Source organism: Rhipicephalus microplus, chromosome 3 (assembly GCF_043290135.1).
Source record: "Rhipicephalus microplus isolate Deutch F79 chromosome 3, USDA_Rmic, whole genome shotgun sequence".
NCBI lineage: Eukaryota > Metazoa > Arthropoda > Arachnida > Ixodida > Ixodidae > Rhipicephalus > Rhipicephalus microplus.
In genome coordinates this window covers 31,162,496-31,182,492 of record NC_134702.1, presented here as the reverse complement: position 1 = coordinate 31,182,492, position 19,997 = coordinate 31,162,496, and the positions used below count along the sequence as shown (strand labels likewise).

Here is a 19,997-nt window from a genome sequence, read left to right as displayed (position 1 = left end):
AGCCCACCTCGTGTCCAAGCCTCTTATCGAAATGAATCTTGTCTCTTTGGAATCCACCCCACCTGTGCACTTCCCTGTTTAAATCCACTACCTCGAAACCCTTCTCTCGACTAATTCGCCATATCTCTTTGTTTGCGTCGACTACCGCTCTTTGCAGGTTGATGTTGCGTACTGGTACTTCCGGTACTGTGCATACTACAATTTGCACCTGGGGGGACACGGTGCGCATGTCATCCACCCCTTTCGCCAAGGTCGGCGCTAGTCCTGACGATTCTTTTTTTTAGGACGTCATTTAACCCTCCCGCAATTACAACGAGGTTGCGATTGTTAGCTTTAGCTGCGAGTTGTTCACCCGCTTGACTCATTACTGTCCCCAGCGTTTGTCCTGGGAACGTCCCTATCGCAACTCTCTTGTCGCCTTTCACCCTTTCTTTGATTGCCGCTGCGCATCGGACTAAATTTGAGTCACCGGCGATGATGACCTGTTCAGACATTCCTTCTGAAACCTGCACCTGGCTGCTGACTAGGTGACTAGCGTGAGTCACGGCTGCTGGTTTGCTCCCTCCCTCCCTCAAAACTACTTCCCGGTAGCACTCTCGACAGGCAGCGCCATCTTTGGTAGAAAAGTAGAAATAGGGAATATATATTGCGCGTTTTCCCTTCCCGCCAATTCGCTGCCGCTCACTTGTGTGCTCGTGCAAAGAGCACGTGGTAAGTTTGAGTCACATCACAATGTACGGTATGCCGTGTGGCTTCATAAAGATCTATGAGCCGGACAAGATTGAGAAGCGAATCTAACAACAAGAGTAAAGCTCGTTAGTCAAGTTTATGATGTGCAGCAGACGACGGAAGACGAGGACGCCCGAGCCACTGCGAAATGCATTTCTTAGATCCGGGACAATACCGTGTACGACATATGCATCGAGGTAAGTCTCATTCGGCCGACATAGAGCCGCGTACTCGATCGATGTGCTGCATTGACGTTTATGAAAACCATATAATTGTTGTTTTGATGTGGTATCTAGCAGTATCAGCCACGTACTGTCATGTGCAAACGTTTGTGGCACGCTAAAGATAAATAAAAACTCAAAATATACGGTCATGGCATTAAAATGTCCGAGAAGTTTTTGAGTAATGTCTTTGTGCCGCGGGGGCATGACCCGCTGACTTCACTGTGAAGCAGCAAGCTGAGCTTTACCCAAGCGAGTCAAGTTCAAATACTCGCCCCGTTTTTCAGTTTTTTTTTGCTTTCGTGTCATGCTTGCTCTATCTTTCGCGAACGCAGCTGTGTTCACCAGCTTTGACTTGCTGGGAAAATGACACATCTTTACGTGTGGAGAGCATCCCTTGGTGTTGTCTGCATTGTTGTGGCAGCCCACAAGACAACAATACTTCGGATCTCGCCAACGTTTTCGTGGGGCCGCTTCTACAATCATGGAAAAGAAACTTTGCACGGCTTTAAGCACGCCAAGCTGACGGCACGGCGCCAAAGTTGCCCGTACCGACTGCAGAACAGCTGCAGAACGTGTTCCGCGCGTGTTGCACGCGCTCCCGTTTCGGCGAAACACAACGACTCGCCTGCGCCCTCTCCCGCGCCTACCCTCAAGTTTTCCAGAGCTCGCCGCCAGAGCCACGCGCGGCGTTGTCATCGCTCCGCAAACTTGAGCTTCGGTTCTCTATAAGGAGTACCAACACAACATAACGAAAGTTGTGTTACCACTACAAAGACAGACAGACAGACAGACAGACAGACAGACAGACAGACAGACAGACAGACAGACAGACAGACAGAGAGATAGATAGATAGATAGATAGATAGATAGATAGATAGATAGATAGATAGACAGACAGACAGACAGACAGACAGACACAGACAGACAGACAGACAGACAGACAGACAGACAGACAGACAGATAGATAGATAGATAGATAGATAGATAGATAGATAGATAGATAGATAGATAGATAGATAGATAGATAGGTAGATAGATAGATAGATAGATAGATAGATAGATAGATAGATAGATAGATAGATAGATAGATAGATAGATAGATAGATAGATAGATAGATAGATAGATAGATAGATAGACAGACAGACAGACAGACAGACAGACAGACAGATAGATAGATAGATAGATAGATAGATAGACAGATAGATAGATAGATAGATAGATAGATAGATAGATAGATAGATAGATAGATAGATAGATAGATAGATAGATAGATAGATAGATAGACATATAGATAGACAGACAGATAGACATATAGATAGATAGATAGATTAGATAGATAGATAGATAGATAGATAGATAGATAGATAGATAGATAGATAGATAGATAGATAGATAGATAGACAGACAGACAGACAGACAGACAGACAGACAGACAGACAGACAGACAGACAGACAGACAGACAGACATATAGATAGATAGATAGATAGATAGATAGATAGATAGATAGATAGATAGATAGATAGATAGATAGATAGATAGATAGATAGATAGATAGATAGATAGATAGATAGATAGATAGATAGATAGATAGATAGATAGATAGATAGATCTATGCGCCTTTGGATCAGCCAGAAGAAACGCTTTTGCTGCTCAAACCATTATCTTGTTGAAAGCCTGTGGTCGTTGCCGGCGACTAGATAGGCCAGAGCCAGGGAGGCCAATTCAGTCAGTATAACCTTACCGGTCAGTCGTATGCACAAAAAACAGTGTACTGGGAACATCTATGGCATCTTCTGCAAGGAAGGAAGAGCGCCAGTTACACGCCAAGTTACTTACATTGTAATGTAGCACTTTGCTCCAGCGGGGCAGTAATTTAATGCCCGATTCAGCAGGTCAACGTAATTTGGACTCCGCACAAGGAAGCGGTTAAAGTTTGCGGCTGCGGGAACGAAGTTTTTCACGGCCTCGGCGAAAGAAATCTAAAAAAGGATGGAAGACAGATGAAATATAAATTGACGTTCCGCGTGCAGTTGCAAGTCAGAGCTATAACAACTCCCACTAACTTCGGCCGCATATGTACAAGCGTGAGCATAAGTGTGCAGACCATGGGGTCGCCGCTCGTATCCAAAACAACTGGGAGTAGCTCTCCATTGAAATTCGTTCCGTTCTTTTACGTATACCGTCTGCGACGGGATCGGTTCAAGCGCCGGGCTAGGGCATGCCTTATTCAGGCTAGTTTTGCCCGGCTAAACTAAAGGATAGCACAATCAACTATGAATAATTAGATGTGGCTGTACTTATCTCGACTCATCTGGGTACAGAAAACTTAACTTAGCTTAACATGAAAACATCAAGCCGGAATGGGCTTAACTAAACCTGCTTCCACCTGTCTATTACGTGATACCGTGCTCAATCAGGTTTGATTAGTTTCAGCCACACTAGCATCGATTCAAATAGACTCATTTAAGTTTAACTTGGCTTAACCCGACAAGGCAAGCTGGCCTGCGAAAACGTAATTTTGTGTTCTTGGCTTCATGAGGTTGTGCGATGTTAGCTATGCTTATTGATGAGAATCAACCAGTGAAAATAACAATCTGAGCCCGCCTGGCACTTGAGACGGCCCCACCACAGCCGCTAGCTATGTAAAATAACAGCACTAATTCGATGGAGCAAGGAAAGCGACACCCAGGGACATGAGAGGTCAACCGATATGACGGGACGCGCATGCGCACCGAAGCATGCAGGCGAAGTAGAACGCGACAGCGGCATTCTGTTCTTAGTGCGTACTTCGAACACTTAATGAAGTCTGTTCACACTTACTATACTATAGGTCACCAAACTCACTCGTGAGTAGACTCACTCGGAATCACTCAGACTCAGATCGAGCCGTAAGTCTGAACCTGAGTGAGCCCGGGTCAGTAACATTTTGGTGGATCTGAGTACTAATAAGTCTGGTTAAAGAAAATTTTAGTGTGAGCCTGCGTGAGTTCGGCCCTGGAAAATTCTGACGAGTATAAGTCCGAGTGAGTCCAAATGGCAAGATATATTTCTTCAGTGAGTCTGGGCGAGTTGTTTTGCCGTCTTATGGTTGTATCTATATACTCTTCATTATTAATATCACCCTTACCGGGACTCACAACTACTCTCCCGTATTTCAAAGCAGTGTCTTTCATACACCATATAAATATTTATTGATTAGAGGTGCTAAGTACGGAGTACCTTTATATTCCCCTCGCCAACCCTCTTCCGGGCGTTCTTGATAAATATATTTTATGCTTTCATCTCTTCCAAGAAAAATGGCCTTACTCATACATCGTATTCGAAAGTACTATATATCAATCGGCGCCAAAGAGAGCATTGATTACGTGAGATATTGGTGCTAAACAACACAGACACCATATTTAAAAAAAAAAGTTAATTCGAGGCTAACGGACTCATGAGTCGACTCATAAGGACTCATTCACACTCAAATCAAGCCGTGAGTCTGAGCCTGAGTGAGTTCGGGTGAGTAATGTCTTGGTGAGTTTGAGTCTGACTGAGTCCGGTCGAAGAAAAGTTTTGGGAGTGGTCAGTGCGAGTTCGAGTGAATCCAAGGGGCAAAATATTGTTACGAGGTTGGTTGCTTCTGAGCGAGATGTATTTGCAGAGTAAAAACTACAGGCAAGAGACACAATGGCTGATTGGCCCAGTCGCGCGCCTGTCAGTCGCACCTCTTCCTTTTCTTCCTCTCCGTAGCAGGACCCCCGGGCGTTGGAGCGCCGTCTCGGCGAGAGTCCGGAGAAGTGCGACAGAAGTAGGGTTTCAAGCGCGAAACATGGACAATGTCAACTAGTGACGAACTTGGTGACGTATTGGAGTGCAATGGCGCTATCTCGTAGGTTACGTCGCTAACTTGACGTAAGACTAGGTAGGGTCCGGCGTATCGGGACAAAAGTTTTTCGGAGAGACCTACACGGCGACACGGTGACCAGAGGAGCACGTGGTCACCTGGGGCAAACGTTATATTTCGATGCCGGTGGTCGTAGCGGGCTTTTTGCATATCCTGTGACCTGGTGAGGCGAGACTGGGCAACTTGACGAGCCATGTGAGCCCGATCAATGGCTTCGCGCGCGTACTCGGAAGGAGATGGCACGAGAGGCAAGGTGGTTTCAAATGGCAATATGGGGTCGCGACCATATAAAAGATAAAAAGGCGAGAATCCTGCAGTGTCATGTCGAGAGGAGTTATATGCGAAGGTCACATAGGCCAACGTTGTATCCCAGTCTCGATGATCATCGGAGACGTACATCGAAAGCATCTCTGTGAGCGTGCGGTTGAGACGTTCAGTTAGGCCATTAGTTTGTGGGTGGTAGGCGGTAGATAGCTTATGGGCTGTAGCACACGATCGAAGGAGGTCATCGACAACTTTGGACAGGAAAGAGCGGCCGCGGTCCGTAAGCAGCTGTCGGGGTGCACCATGGTGTAAGATGACGTCATGAAGAAGAAAATCCGCGACGTCAGTGGCGCAACTGGTTGGCATGGCCTTTGTTATCGCGTAACGGGTCGCATAATCTGTGGCGACGGCAATCCATTTATTTCCTAGTGTCGTCGTCGGAAAAGGGCCAAGAAGGTCGAGTCCCACGCGATGAAATGGTTCAGAGGGGACTTCAATTGGGTGAAGATATCCAGCTGGCAGCAAAGAAGGTCTTTTCCGGCGCTGGCAGAGGTCGCAAGTGGCGACATATCGACGTACGCTGCGGTACAATCCAGGCCAGAAAAATCGACGTCGCACGCGGTCGTATGTGCGGGAAACGCCGAGGTGTCCCGCTGTTGGTGCGTCGTGAAGTTGTTGAAGTATGGCAGGCCGTAGATGACGAGGGATGACAAGCAGAAGCTCAGGGCCTTCAGTGGTGACGTTGCGGCGGTAGAGGATGCCGTCATGCAGCACGAACATACGGGATTCAGCGTCATGGCTGTCAGACTGGATGGCGTCGATGATAGTGCGCAATGACTCATCCCGTCGTTGTTCGATGCGCATATCGCTGACGTCTGTAAACGCCATTACTCTGCTCTCCAGGTCAGGCGCAACGGGATCAGGAGGATCTACCGGATATCGAGAAAGACAGTCTGCGTCCTTGTGCAAACGGCCAGACTTGTAGCTGACGCTAAACGAAAATTCCTGAAGCCTCAGAGCCCAGCGAGCCAGACGTCCAGTCGGGTCCTTCAGAGAAGTCAGCCAACAGAGGGCGTGGTGGTCCGTAACGACAGTGAAAATGCGACCATATAAATATGGCCGAAACTTGGCGACGGCCCAAACTAAAGCTAGACACTCTCTCTCGGTGATGGAATAATTCATCTCCTGGGGAGAAAGCAGGCGACTGGCGTAAGCTATCACGCACTGTCTACCGTGGTGCCGCTGAGCGAGAACTGCGCCGATACCGTGGCCACTGGCGTCGGTGCGAACCTCTGTGGCAGCAGAAGGATTAAAGTGGGCAAGTATGGGGGGCGTAGTTAGGTAGCCGATGAGAGCGGCGAACGCTTGAGCCTGCTCAGGGCCCCATGAGAATGTGGTATCCTTCTTCAGCAAATCTGTCAGTGGCCGGGCAACGTCAGCGAAGTTTTTCACAAAACGGCGAAAGTAGGAACATAAGCCGACGAAGCTACGGACGTCGGATGTAGAACGGGGCACTGGAAAGCTACGGACGACGCGGATCTTTTCGGGATCTGGTTGGACACCATCGGCGTTTACAATATGGCCCAGAATGGCAATCTGACGGTGACCAAATTGACACTTCTTGGAATTGAGTTGTAGCCCAGCTGTTCTGAAGACTGCGAGAATTGCAGCGAGACGGGTCAGGTGGCTATCGAAAGTAGATGAAAAGACTATCACATCGTCTAGGTAACAAAGACAAGTAGACCACTTGTAACCACGCAGGAGAGAGTCCATCATTCGTTCGAATGTGGCAGGGGCGTTACATAGTCCAAAAGGCATGACCTTAAACTGGTATAAACCATCTGGTGTAATGAAGGCCGTCTTCTCGCGGTCCATTTCATCGACAGAAATCTGCCAGTAGCCGGACCGGAGATCTATAGACGAGAAGTATGTAGCTCCGTGTAGGCAGTCCAACGCGTCATCGATGCGTGGTAGCGGGTAGACGTCTTTTCGTGTGATCTTGTTTAGGTGGCGATAGTCAACGCAGAAGCGCCAGGTACCATCTTTTTTCTTCACAAGGACGACAGGGGAGGCCCAAGGACTACTTGATGGTTCTATGACACCTTTGTTGAGCATTTTGTCCACTTCTGCTTGGATAACTCTACGCTCAGTGGGGGAGACACGATAGGGGCGTCGGCGAATAGGACTGGCGTCACCAGTATTTATACGGTGCTGAACAGTGGATGTTTGCCCTAGAGGTCTGTCGTCGAAAGAAAAAATGTCGGTATATGACGCGAGAAGGCGATGGATGTCATTGGCTTGCGCAGGGTTGAGGTCGGGTGCAATCATCTTCGAGAAACGATCTGGCCGAGAACAGGTGCTGTTCGCTACTGGAGACTGAAGTAAATCAATCTCGGTGGTGAGCGCTGCTATTTCGAATTCGTCAGCATTAGATACGCTGGCCAAGAACATGCCACGAGGAAGCACTTGAGGGCACAAGCTGAAATTGAGAAGTGGAAGCGAGGTACAATTGTCAGTAACAGTCACAAGCGTATGGGGAATGGCAATGTTGCGGCTCAAGAGGACGTCGGCGAGAGGAAGGAGGACATATTGACCATCGGGAACTTGGGGCTGTGCGGTCAAAACGACGAAGGTGGCTGCCTGAGCTGACAGCCGCACATCCTGAAGAGAGCACAGGCGCGGCGGGGCAGTGGGGGGGTCAGCGACTATCTGAGGCAACTCTAGCTGAAGAACGCCTGTAGCACAATCGATCAGAGCAGAATGATTCGACAAGAAGTCCAGGCCTAGGATAATGTCATAAGGGCAGTGGTCAATCACGGCTAAAATGACAGAAGTAGTGTGGTCCTTTATACGTAAGCGGGCAGTGCACAGACCGAGAACCATCGGCGTGCCGCCATCGGCCACACGGAGCATTTGTGCAGCCGCTGGTGTCAGAACTTTCTTTAAACGTGTGCGTAGGCTTGAACTCATGACCGAAATGCTTGCGCCGGTGTCGACAAGTGCTTGTACAGGTTCGCCGTCTACTTTAACGTCTATTACACTTCGTCTGGTGGGAACGGAAAGAGGATTTGCTGCGGAAGTCGTCAATGCAGCACCACCTCCGGGGGCTGCATTTCTCAGTTTTCCGAGACAACGCGGCCGGAAGCCACGGGGGACGAGAAGCGCCGTGGCTGCGGCGAACGGGACGATGGGCGACGTGTTTGCGGCGATCGAGACTGGTGCCCACGTGGTGAAGGCGAGCGGCTGTACCAAGTGTTCCGAGAATGGTCAATGGCATTGGGCTCTTCGGCAGGTGGAAAGGTGCGGGCGGTATCGTCGAAACGGGTCATATTGGTCGTTGCGCGATGTGCCGAGGACCATGTGTTGCGGCAGTAACGGGCAATATGTCCAACGCGGTGGCAGTTGAAACATATAGGGCGGTCATCTGCAGTTCGCCACTCAGCCGGGTTGCGAGTACGTGGAGAAGACCGTCGGTCGGAGAAGGGCATCACGAAAGGGCGTTCGCTGACTCTAGGCGCGGTGACATGGCACACGGAATGCACTCCGATGTTTTCAAGCTCCCGGCGCACGATGGCTTGAACAAGAGGAACAGTAACAGGAGTGGCATCGGTACTGCGCGAATAGAACGCCGAGGGCGCCATAGCTTCCAGTTCACGACGAACAATGCGTGTAAGGTCTCCCGGCGGCGATGCACGTTGTGGTGTTGACTGGTCCTCGCAAGTAGATGTTGCAGCGGTGTTTGGGAGTCGAGCGAATGTTTGTAGAATGCGGCGACTTTTCACTTGCTCGAACTGACGACACTCTTTGATGATCGCGTCTACGGTGGAACAGCCCTTGCACATCAGGAGATTGAACGCGTCGTCGGCAATCCCTTTCAGAACATGTCCCACCTTGTCACCTTCTGTCATGTCGCTTTCGGCCTTTCGGCAGAGGGCCAGCACGTCTTGAATGTAAGCGAGGTATGACTCCGTAGGGGATTGGGCACGGCAGGCCAATTCCTTTTTGGCGGCGATCTTCCGACTGGCGGTTTTGCCAAACACCTCCCGCATCTTTGCTTTGCATTGGTCCCAGCTTGTGAGTTCTTCTTCATTGTTCTCATACCACACCTTGGCCGTGCCTCTCAAATAGAACAGCACATTAGCCAACTGAAGTGTGGGATCCCATCTGTTCGGCACACTCACTCGTTCAAACATGGCCAGCCAATCGTCAACGTCGACGCCATCGGTTCCGCAGAATGTACCGGGATCCTTGAGAGGCGTGAAAACGTACGGTTGCGACGCCATGTTCGTCGGAGACGCTGACGTTGACGCGGAGGGCTGAGCATTGGCCATGGCTGGAAGGGCGATGCGACGTCCGCTGCGGAGCTCCGTTGCCTGATGGTTACCCAGCACCTCTCACCAATATGTTACGAGGTTGGTTGCTTCTGAGCGAGATGTATTTGCAGAGTAAAAACTACAGGCAAGAGACACAATGGCTGATTGGCCCAGTCGCGCGCCTGTCAGTCGCACCTCTTCCTTTTCTTCCTCTCCGTAGCAATATATTTAACGAGTGAATCTGAGTGAGCGCCACACGTTTTGCCGACCTCTCCTTGCTACGAACCCACTACGTGGCCTTAAAGGTGCAGTGCGTGTGTCTTTTGTAGTGGATGACTGGCTTCTAACTAACAAAGTCGTCATGATAATACCACGTTCTGACGCCCGATGGCAAAGTACGCTTGTACCACGAATTATTACGGCAACATTTCATGTATATTGCGAAGCATGTATACGGGACGCGTGTATTTGTAAATCATGAAAGTTACCTTCCCTGCATTTCCAAGCGGAGGAAGTTATTTCCACTGCATTCAAAAGCAAAAGCGTGGCTGTGTCGTAGAACAACCGCTGGCCACGCAAACTATCCGGTTTTGATCCCCCTCACACCCACAATTTTCTAACATTTTCTTTATAAGCGTCTTTCACGTTGTTTTGGTCACGCAAAATATGCTCCATTTTTCGCTCAGAACCAACGACGCCAACGCCGGATTTTCTGCGAAACGGGCTCTTTATAACGCTGTCGCGTTAAAACAATGCGTTATTCATTAGGCTAAGATGCTATAGAAGCCCACGCGCTGAGAATGACGCGAACGGTAAAAAAACCATGGTACAGAGCCCTTAGAAGAGCGACGTCTCTATAAACATATCCACGTTTGGACGTAAAACCCAAACATTCATATTAAACTTAATCGTGGCTGTGTGCTTGTTGAACGAACGTTCGTTCTAAATAATTTATTGATAAACTTAATCCATTATACTGCGCACTGCAATATAACAATATATGGCACACTTACAAAGTGGTAGTCGTTAAATCCATCCATGTCGTTATCCACTTGTGAAAAGGCATCTGTGTCCATCATTCGCGGCGCCACAGTGTAGTCCAAATCTTTGCTGTATTCCATAAGCTGCAAAGCAATGGGCGTGCTATTTTCAAGATTGCTAGAGACAAACTTGAAGCTCTTTATAGCGAAGCCAGATCGGACACCAAAAAAAAGCGGCTTCGTTATATCCGTAAATTTGTTATGAACGTATGTACGTGACAGTGTACTGGGAGACAGCATTTCATGGCCGTGCTGTCTAGAACCGACACGTACAACCACCCGCGCACCAGGAGCCGGTACTTAACTTTATCGTTTCCCTGGCTCAAATAAGCATGTTCTCTTTTCTACGAAAACCAAAATAGTTATTATGGGTAAAATAAATTTATCGTTGTGATTACAAGAGTTTTTTTTTTTACATTTCTTAGATTCACATGTGGGCAGCACCGTGATCACCAACTGATGAATGAATGAACAATTTTGTTTGCCTCTTGTTAAAGGTAAGAGGGAAATAGGTCAGAGGGTAATGTGGGGGCGGGCTATACTTGAAATAAATAGTCCTCGCTCTCAGCCCACTACAGGATGGCCTGCTGAAGGTTGGGCCTCGCGCTGCACAAGGCAGCCTCCCATTGCTCCTCACGAACATAGGCGTTTCAGGAAAAAAAAAGTGAGGGGGGGGGGGGGCTCTTAGGGCAGCGCCACATGATGTGGTTCAAGTCTGTTGTGGAAGAGGCGCAGAATTTGCAAGAGAGAGAAGGGTAACTGGACGAATGAATGCGGTGTAGGAAGTAAGAGGAAGGAAAGGTGCGAGTCTACAGCCAACACCGACTAAATTTCAAGGCCGAAGGGCTGCTGCAGTGACGCCAGAGGGTGGGGGCCCAGTTACGCCTCGGATGCGGCGGAAAGCCACTATTTGGTTCACGTTTTAGGAGAACCAACGCTCCCACTGTCGCAGCTACTGCGGCTAGATTGGGCCGAATAAAAGATGTGGGAGAAAAAAATCTTATTGAGCATGCTCAGTTAGATAACTGCCCCCCCCCCTTCCCCTCTGACGCCACTGTGGCAGCCCTTCGGCCTTGAAATTTAGTCGGTGTTGCTACAGCTGTCGCCACAGAATTTCGCACCTGCTCGGGTATTTGCGCGATAGTGGCGGGAATGTTAAGCGTTCTAACCGGCAGTTGGTGCAAATGTCATAAAGTGAAATAAGGCGATCTCGCGCTGTAAACGGTGCCTCGTCCGTAACGAGCCTCGACACATCGTATGCTTGTGCCCGCACTGTAAGGCGCTGATATCAAGCTTTCGCTCTACGCCGACGACTTTACTCTTTTGATGAATGGCAGCTCCGACGGCCAATATGGTCGGGGCACTCGCCGGCTCCAAGTGATAAAGACAGCATCGCTTTAGTCGTCTGCGAACACTGTGCTCACTCTCTGGCGGCGCTTCGCAATCAAAGGCGTTTGTGATGTCCCGACTTCCTTGTGTCCGTGTTTGCAAGCCCTGTTTTTCAAAATGAATACGTGCCAACCACGTATTCATTTTAACGTAATAGAGAGCTAAGCTATCTTATTTTAATCAAAGGACCGTCCGCACTGACCTTAATTCACAACAGCAGCGCGAAAAAAAAAAACGCACGTCGTGGCCCATCTTAGATCTGTCACCATCCGTGTGCTTCGTCGCGCTACTGTACTGAATTATACCATACTAATGGGCCCATCAGACTGTCATTTTGAGCGCATTAACCGAATAACGGCCAATGAACAAGACTTTGGTTTAACTTAACGCGCGTGCCGGACGAGACCATGAGAAAAGCCGTGCGCTGTATATGCTGACGTCGGTCGGCGAACTCGTTCACGAGTCGATCCTCGCTCAGACTCGGATCAAGCCACGATTTTGAGGTAGTCCGGGTGAGTAATATTTTTGGCGAGTCTGAGTTCAAGTGGGCCCAGTTGAATAAAATTTTCCTGATTTCGAGTACGAGTGACACGGCCCAAGGAAAGTTTGGTGAGCCAGAGTCCGAGAGAGACAAAAGTGCGAGATATATTTCTTGATTGAGTCAGAATGAGTTCAACGTTCTTTTGCCGAACCTACTCACATTCAGCCCTACTATCAGCCCTACCTGGATTAATGTTTACAATGACGTCTATTCACGTGTACTACAATGCAGTTTTGTTCATACAAAATTTCAATTATTATTGATCAGTGTGAATTACGTAGGGAGTGCCTTCACGTCCGCCCCCGTCCACTTTTCCCAGGGATGCTCTTGATAAATATATCTTACGTAGAGATCTCTTTAAAAAAAACAATGACTTGACTGGTTTGCGAGCACTCGTAACTCATAGTTGATGGTACTATATCAGAGGCTGCCAAGTAGAGCGCCGGTTACGTTAGACATTGGTGTCAAAGAGCATAGAAACCTTGGTCGAGAAAGCTAATTCTAGATTAACGGACTCGTGAGTCGACTAACTCGGACTGAGTTCGAGTAATGAGTTTGAGTGAGTCCGCGGGTGAATAATATTTTGGCGAGTTTGGGTCCGAGTGAGTTCGGTTGAAGAAAATTGTCGTGAGTGTGAGTGTGGCTCACGAAAAGTTTGCCGAGTCTGAGCCAGCGTAAATTTAAAGCGCCAAATGTATTTCTTGAGTGAGTGGGCTCCACAGGGTTTGCCGACCTATGTATGTCGTGCTACACACGAGAAAGGGCTGAACTGTACACTCAGTCATTAATTATTTGTTTCGAATCACCTCCCCCTTTGCTGAGCAGGGCAAATATCCGCAAACCACACTTTGCCTATGTGCTCTTCGTTGATCATCGAGCCTGAGGTGATAGCATTAATTGAGCATTAAGCAACATGCAGGCAATAGCACTAATGAATTCCCGAGATCTTGTCTTTTTGACGAAGCACGCTATTTACCTCGTCGTATGGTTATGTTCACGCGGCAACACTGGAAGTTTTTATTGGGGAATGCAAATACAGATGCCACAAGGGTGTTTCTTTTTAATCACAGATTTGCTTTCTAACCACAACTGAGCTGCAGGCCTGACGAAAGCTGCGAGATAGTTAAATATAATGCTTTGTGCGAGGTAGTTTGAAACCTAAACAAAATACTCGCTGCAGTTTCGTTACAGCAAACGCCAGGCAGTATTAAAAAGAGGCTCCCATACTCACTTCATACATCCTCTTAGCAACACCTTTGGCCGTAGCCTCGAAAGCCGCAACCACGTCTTCGTCGAGGTTATCGTCCATATCCTTCAGGGCCTCAACTACCGGCTTAAATATGTCGCTCAGCTCCTGTCCTCCCAAGTCCACAAGGTAGTGGCTGGGCTCCATGATTCCCATGTCGGGAGCAGAAATCTGAAAAGAAAACCGGCAGATCCCTCGCATTGTGAAAAACGACGTAATGTGAAGCAGGCGGCAAGAAGTGATTTATTGTTGAAAAATACCCCCGAAGGCTTTGAGTAAGGTGGTTACAGTGAAATAAGTCAACTCATACGAAATGCTACAGTGCACGTAAATATTAAAGACAAAATAATTATTTAAGAAAAACTAAAAATGCAATCATTCATCGTAAATCGACAGTTCACAATGAGCAGATTACAGCACGTTAATGAAAACAACGCGCAACACTTCGCAATATGAAGGAGCTTGAAAATTCAACGACTATAAAGAGACAAATAATAATAATGAATAGCTTACCGCTAACTCCTTTAAAACTAACACGCCAAGGTTGACACGGCGCCTTTTAAAAGAAATAGGTCCTCCTATCGAAACGTCGGCCAGCCAGTCTGGGGCACTTCCACTGATCGTCCCATGATTATCCCACTACGCTGTTTCCATCTGTCGGCTCCCATCTAGATTTTCGATTTACAAGACTAGATTGAAATTTACGCATGCCTTCGGCACGCGTGTCACAAGTTTCCAACCAAACGTAGGTTCTGACTGCTACCTACTGATCTTTAGCATTACTAACAGCCCTACCTGTATTCACGTTTACACTCGTGTCTACTCGCACGTATTCTAAAACAGTAACGTTGATTCATCATTCAAATATGATAAGAGGCGTAAATAGCATAGGGGAAGGGCGTCATGATCTCCCCTCGCAAAGTTTTCGAAAGACGTTCTTGATAAATATATCTTATCCTATCTCCTTCAAGAAACGTTCCCTTATTGGTTTGCAACAACTACTAACTCGTATTCGAAGGTACTGCATAAAGAAATGCTCCAAGAAAAGCACTGATTACGTGAGATATTAGGGTATTGAGATGTTAGGTAAAAGTAATTCTATGCACCTTTTCACAGGACGGAAAAAAAAAAACACCGCCATGATGGGCTGCGCGCGGGAGTACAAAGGCCAAGGGCGCAGCCTTGTCAGTGTATTTTTGAGGGGTCACGTCAATTTGCGCAGCCCAGAAAGATCTATGGCGGCGCCCAAGGAGGCGTTCCTGATAAGGTCTATAGGCTAACGGACTCATGAATCGACTCACTTGAATTCGCCTAAACTCAGAATGAGTCGTGAGTTTCCGTCTGAGTGAGTCGCGTGAGTGATATTTTGGCGAGTTTTGAGTCCGAGTGAATCCTCAGCCCAAAATATATTTCGTCGGTAAGCCTGAGTGAGCTCCCCAATCTTGCCGATCTGTGGTTACCAGTGATCGTTCAATTTTAGTTCAAAGCGGCCATTTCAGAATTCAGACAGAAGGGGATAGAGGGAGGGAGGGTGGAGTGGTGGAAGAGGGCTTGACATGTTGCAGGACGCATAATGCTACTCCGCGGGTTACCGACCCCTTGCAATGAGGCTCCAACGGTAAGAGCGCATAAAGTGTGGTGCCGTAAAGGCATGACAACAGTGGACACTCACAGCTAAGTCGGCCTTTACCGCCGGAGTCGGCAATGCTTCTCCGATGGTCGGTTTCGGATCCTTGCTGAAGGCCTTCTGCGTGGCACCACGCATCCACTCGAAGTGAAACATGCAGTCGATGCCGTGTTGTACCGCGTTAGTGCATATGCGCGTAATGTCGGTCCTCAATGACCCTCCTTGACCCATCTTTGCCATCGCGTCCTTGATTGACGGAACACCAATAGCGTTGCCGATCCACGCCCATGTGACAGCTCCCGGACCTGAGGAAGAATCAGGGCGTGTACATAGTGTGCGTTCGGAATTCCATTTCAGGTAGAAAAAAAAACTGCCACAGATGCTCCAAACGTTGCCAAGTGACATTCTACATCGGTCAACTATGCGTTGCGTATGACACACGAGATTCATTTGAATTCGCCTCACCACCTGTTGTGCCCGCGATAATAGCAACGGTAACACGTCGTAACAACGGCGCACTGTCAGAGCTGATCGCAAAATCGATCCGGTAGAGCCATAAAAAATGTGCGCAGTGCGGTATGATTTTTTTTTTTTTGCAGTCTGTGTATAATAGTTTCGGCCCCAATAATAATGTGTCGCTTAATAATTAACCGGAGCCCAACATCAAAAACACCATATTTATTCCACTGCTCGTGCCGAGCCTCTCCTTCCTTATACCCTCTACGTCCTTGTTGCCAACCGTCCACAGTCAACAGCAACAGTGCACACCGCCCTGTGGCACAATGTGCCAACGATATAGAGCCAGCTGCTGTACGGCATCCATACTTACGAATGGGTCCGCCAAGCAAGCTCGCATCGTAAAGCGAACTCAATGCTCGTAGCCTTAGCATCAAAGCAACACGACTTTCGACCACTCATGAGCCACTGTCATACATCCCACTCATCGTAAAAAACAGCGCGAAAACAACATGAACGGACATAACAAACAGGACAAAGCGAGCGCTGGAGGCAGGTATACGAGTTCATGGTGTCGTAGGAAACTAGTCAAGTTTATTACATATTGCAGTTTCGTTACATGTTTATAATAGTACAGGAAGAGGGTTCGAAGTTTCACACACACACACACACACACGCACACACACACACATATATATATATATATATATATATATATATATATATATATATATATATATATATATATATATATATATATATATATATATATATATATATATATATATATATATATATATATGTAACGTAAGAAGGCAGGGATGGTTAGGAGAAGTAGAGGAGGAAGAAGTCAGAACAGAATAAACATGGTGTATGAGTCAGGCCACGTCGCCCATTCATCGTAGCGTCACACAAGTCGACAGGATGAAGACCTGGCAGCCACTTCATCGACCGGCCATCATTATCGAAGACCTCAGCGAGACGCAGTGACCGAACACGGACCACAGAAGTGCATTGCCACTGGACACCGTTGCCACCATCATGACGGAAGCACCGACTGACCTTCCCATCCCCAAGTACACCGGAGCAGCGGACGATGGACCTGTACAGGACTGGTTCGACCTGTTCGAGCACCACGCTACCGCTGCATCTTGGTCGGAACGGGAGATGATCATCAACTTCACTGACTACATCTCCGGTGAGGCATTTAAGTTTTACCTCACCCACGTCTTTGAAAATGACGAGTCATGGCAAAAGATCAAAGAAGAGATGTTCACTCGTTTTGACGACTATGAACAAGACCTACTTATTGCCGACCATCTGGAGAAAACCGCACACTATCATCAATTCCCTAAGCAGTCCTCAAGCATTCGAAAGCCCAACGCGAGTCGACAACTGCCTCAAGACGAAGTGGCACATGAGTTTACTTACAGAAGGCCATGCATATATTGGGAAAAACCCAACCGTCAAGCGCAGCTCCCTTGTGCACGAAAGTCGGCATTTCCAAAGTCGTGGCACCAACATACGACACGAGACGTCGCTTACCCTACTGATGCCTTTCATGCTTCGTCTCGCATACATGGTCCATCACCTGGTTTTCTACGACGCAGCTCTTCAAAGGCTCCTAACGGTCACTATTCGTGTCATAAGTACGCCTTGTTCATGGTAGACCAGCTGACACATGAGGAAAATGCCGAACAACGCCATGACGACTCGAAGAGTGAAAATCAGTCTTCACACATGGGATCAGCTTACTTTCCATCTAGCACAATTGGGCTACCTCCTGGTTTTCCGTCACTTGGCTCTTTCGTCGCTCACAACGCCCACCTCACATCTAGCACGCTCACAACGGTCGGGATAGAGCTGCGGAGCTCGGAGAATACTCAGCCAAGCCCTGAACTTACCATCCAGTTTCAGGTGCAAGAACCACTCGCTGCGAACAGCGAAGAAGAAGCCCCTGTTGATGTATCTATCAACTCTGAAGCATTACCTCCATTACCCGAAGTGCAGCACAACAGCCTAGAGACTACTACCTGCCCACTCAACACCACACTCAATTGCCCAGAAAGTCAGTTTCATGGTGAAAAAGGGCTGCCACCTCAGGTCTTTTCGCAGCAACATCATCAATGCTAGCAAATCCAAGAACAACAGAGATTCCAAGGGCTATACGAACAAGGACGACGACGAATGGAATCATCTTCGGAAGAGCACACGCGGTTTTTGGACAGCCGTTTACAAACGTGTCAACCAAACCAACGACATATTCAAGATTTCTCGCTCGAAACAAAGAAAGCATCGAATCCAGGATATTTTCCCAAGGGACGTCGAGTAAGCTTTCTCCAGTCGAGATCAAGACTCAGGCAACACGACATACAACGTCGAGAAAGGCGCCAAACCATACCCTGTATTCCGCAAGGACGCAGAAATCACCGCACCAGCCTCGGTCAACAAGCACGCAAACGGGTGGCGACGCATGGGTTCCAATCAAGACAAATAGCACGACACCTGCGCAAATCATCCAGCCAATGCTTCAAGGCCATCACACCACGTTCATTCATCGCAAGAATACCGGCTGTGTTTCCATCTGATTTCACGCTCAAAGCATGCTTATGTTGTCCAGAGCGCAACAGCCAGCCTCGCCCTCCAGAGCTGTACTTGATACCCCGGATTGCTGTCCTCTCCTGTGAAGCTATAGTGTGTTAACGGAAACTTTCTCGGACTTGGAATGATTTTCTCTTTTTGACAGTGCTCAGTTCTAAGCCGTGCATGTTCAGTTTTCATTTCTGTTCGTCTGACACGACTTCTTTCGGGGGGAGGGAGTTTACGGAACACCACGGGGCCATGAAACCAATTGTGCATTTTGACATTTGTGACTTCTCAACCTCTTCTTGTGTACTTTTCCTTGTTCGTAATCCATGCCTTCTTTCGGGGGGAGGGGGAATCGTGTGACGTATGAAGCGATGATTGGTAGAAGCCGAGAAGGAAGAAGTGCAGAATAGAATAAACATGGGGTATGCGCCAGGCCACGTCGCCCATTCATCGTAGCGTCACATATATATAACTCCTTGAATGTGGTTTTGATCTTTTGTGACTCAACGAGGTCTTACTCGCTTATTTAACTACATAAATTCAAGGTTAAAAAATATTCATTGAGTATTACGACGCTGCCTAATGCGAATTCTGAGAGCTTCGCGTTGGGGCAAATCAAACGGCGGTTGAAGCTTCGACTTGCCACATAGCTATCGACTACGCCATAAATTATAATTTTTGTGAAGTAAGACAACACCCAATACGCCATTATTCATCTTCCTGTGAATAAACGATACACTCGCTGCGCATATACGAAAGGAATTATGTGCATTTTAATGCTGTATGAGGCTGACGATGACTTATGGCAGAATACATTGCAGTGGGTAGGAAGCATGCACGAAACCACGCACTCATTGCGCCATTAGCATTTTGTGATGGCTTGTCATTTCCTTCTTCGGCCACGATACGACATAGCTTAACGCAATTTCTTGCCCAACATGGTACCTGCACAGGGGCTTTTTTGCGAATTAATTTCGATCACAACCATGGCTCTGTTGTAGAATACTCTACGGCTACGAAAGGGCAAGGGCTGAAATCCCGTTCGATTCTTGTTTTTTTTTTTACTTTATTTTTGCATGTATAGCGGTTACGTCACAGATTTTGACGGCGACGCCGCTCGACGAAAACACCTTTACTTGACTTACGACTAGCTACGACTGATTCACATTGAACAGCGGCAGGGTGTGATCAAGCCCGAGTGTCAAGGCACCCGGGCCAATAATCGTTCTATTTTTAGGTGCGAAGCAGTTCACGGTCGGGGCATGTCCCTTGTCCGTAGTCGTAGCCACGCTGGTACTCTGAGTGCCCGCTAGATCGCTCTATGGTAGAGCGCTCGCTCCACTGCGGGCGTGCTCTGGTGTGAGTGCAAATCGCTAGATGGCGCTACACTGCTGAGTATAATAAAAGCGCCTACTTATCTCTTTCTTTTTTCTCACACACAGCGTAGTAGTATGAATAAAGACATGAGCACCAGTGCGGCGAAGACGCTACGCTGCGGTGGTCTAGTGGCTAAGGTACTCGGCTGCTGAGCCGCGGGTTCGAATCCCGGCTGCGGCGGCTGCATTTCTGATGGAGGCGAAAATGTAGGCCCGTGTGCTCAGATTTGGGCGCGCGTTAAAGAACCACAGGAGTTCGAAATCTCCGGAGCCCTCCACTACGGCGTCTCTCAAAATCATATGGTGGTTTTG

The 19,997-nt window shown here is 48.0% G+C and overlaps 1 protein-coding gene across 1 annotated transcript in view; it reads right to left on the bottom strand.

Annotated features, from left to right (window-relative positions):
- Window positions 1-19,997, bottom strand: part of LOC119162026 (uncharacterized) — a 67,202-nt gene that overhangs the window by 33,124 nt on the left and 14,081 nt on the right. Inside the window, exons 7-10 of the mRNA XM_075887781.1 lie at window positions 15,310-15,569; window positions 13,623-13,808; window positions 10,435-10,545; window positions 2,792-2,934 (exon numbers count right to left, since the gene is read on the bottom strand). Of these exons, the coding sequence (XP_075743896.1) occupies window positions 2,792-2,934; window positions 10,435-10,545; window positions 13,623-13,808; window positions 15,310-15,569 (700 nt within the window). The remainder of the gene's footprint in view (window positions 1-2,791; window positions 2,935-10,434; window positions 10,546-13,622; window positions 13,809-15,309; window positions 15,570-19,997) is intronic.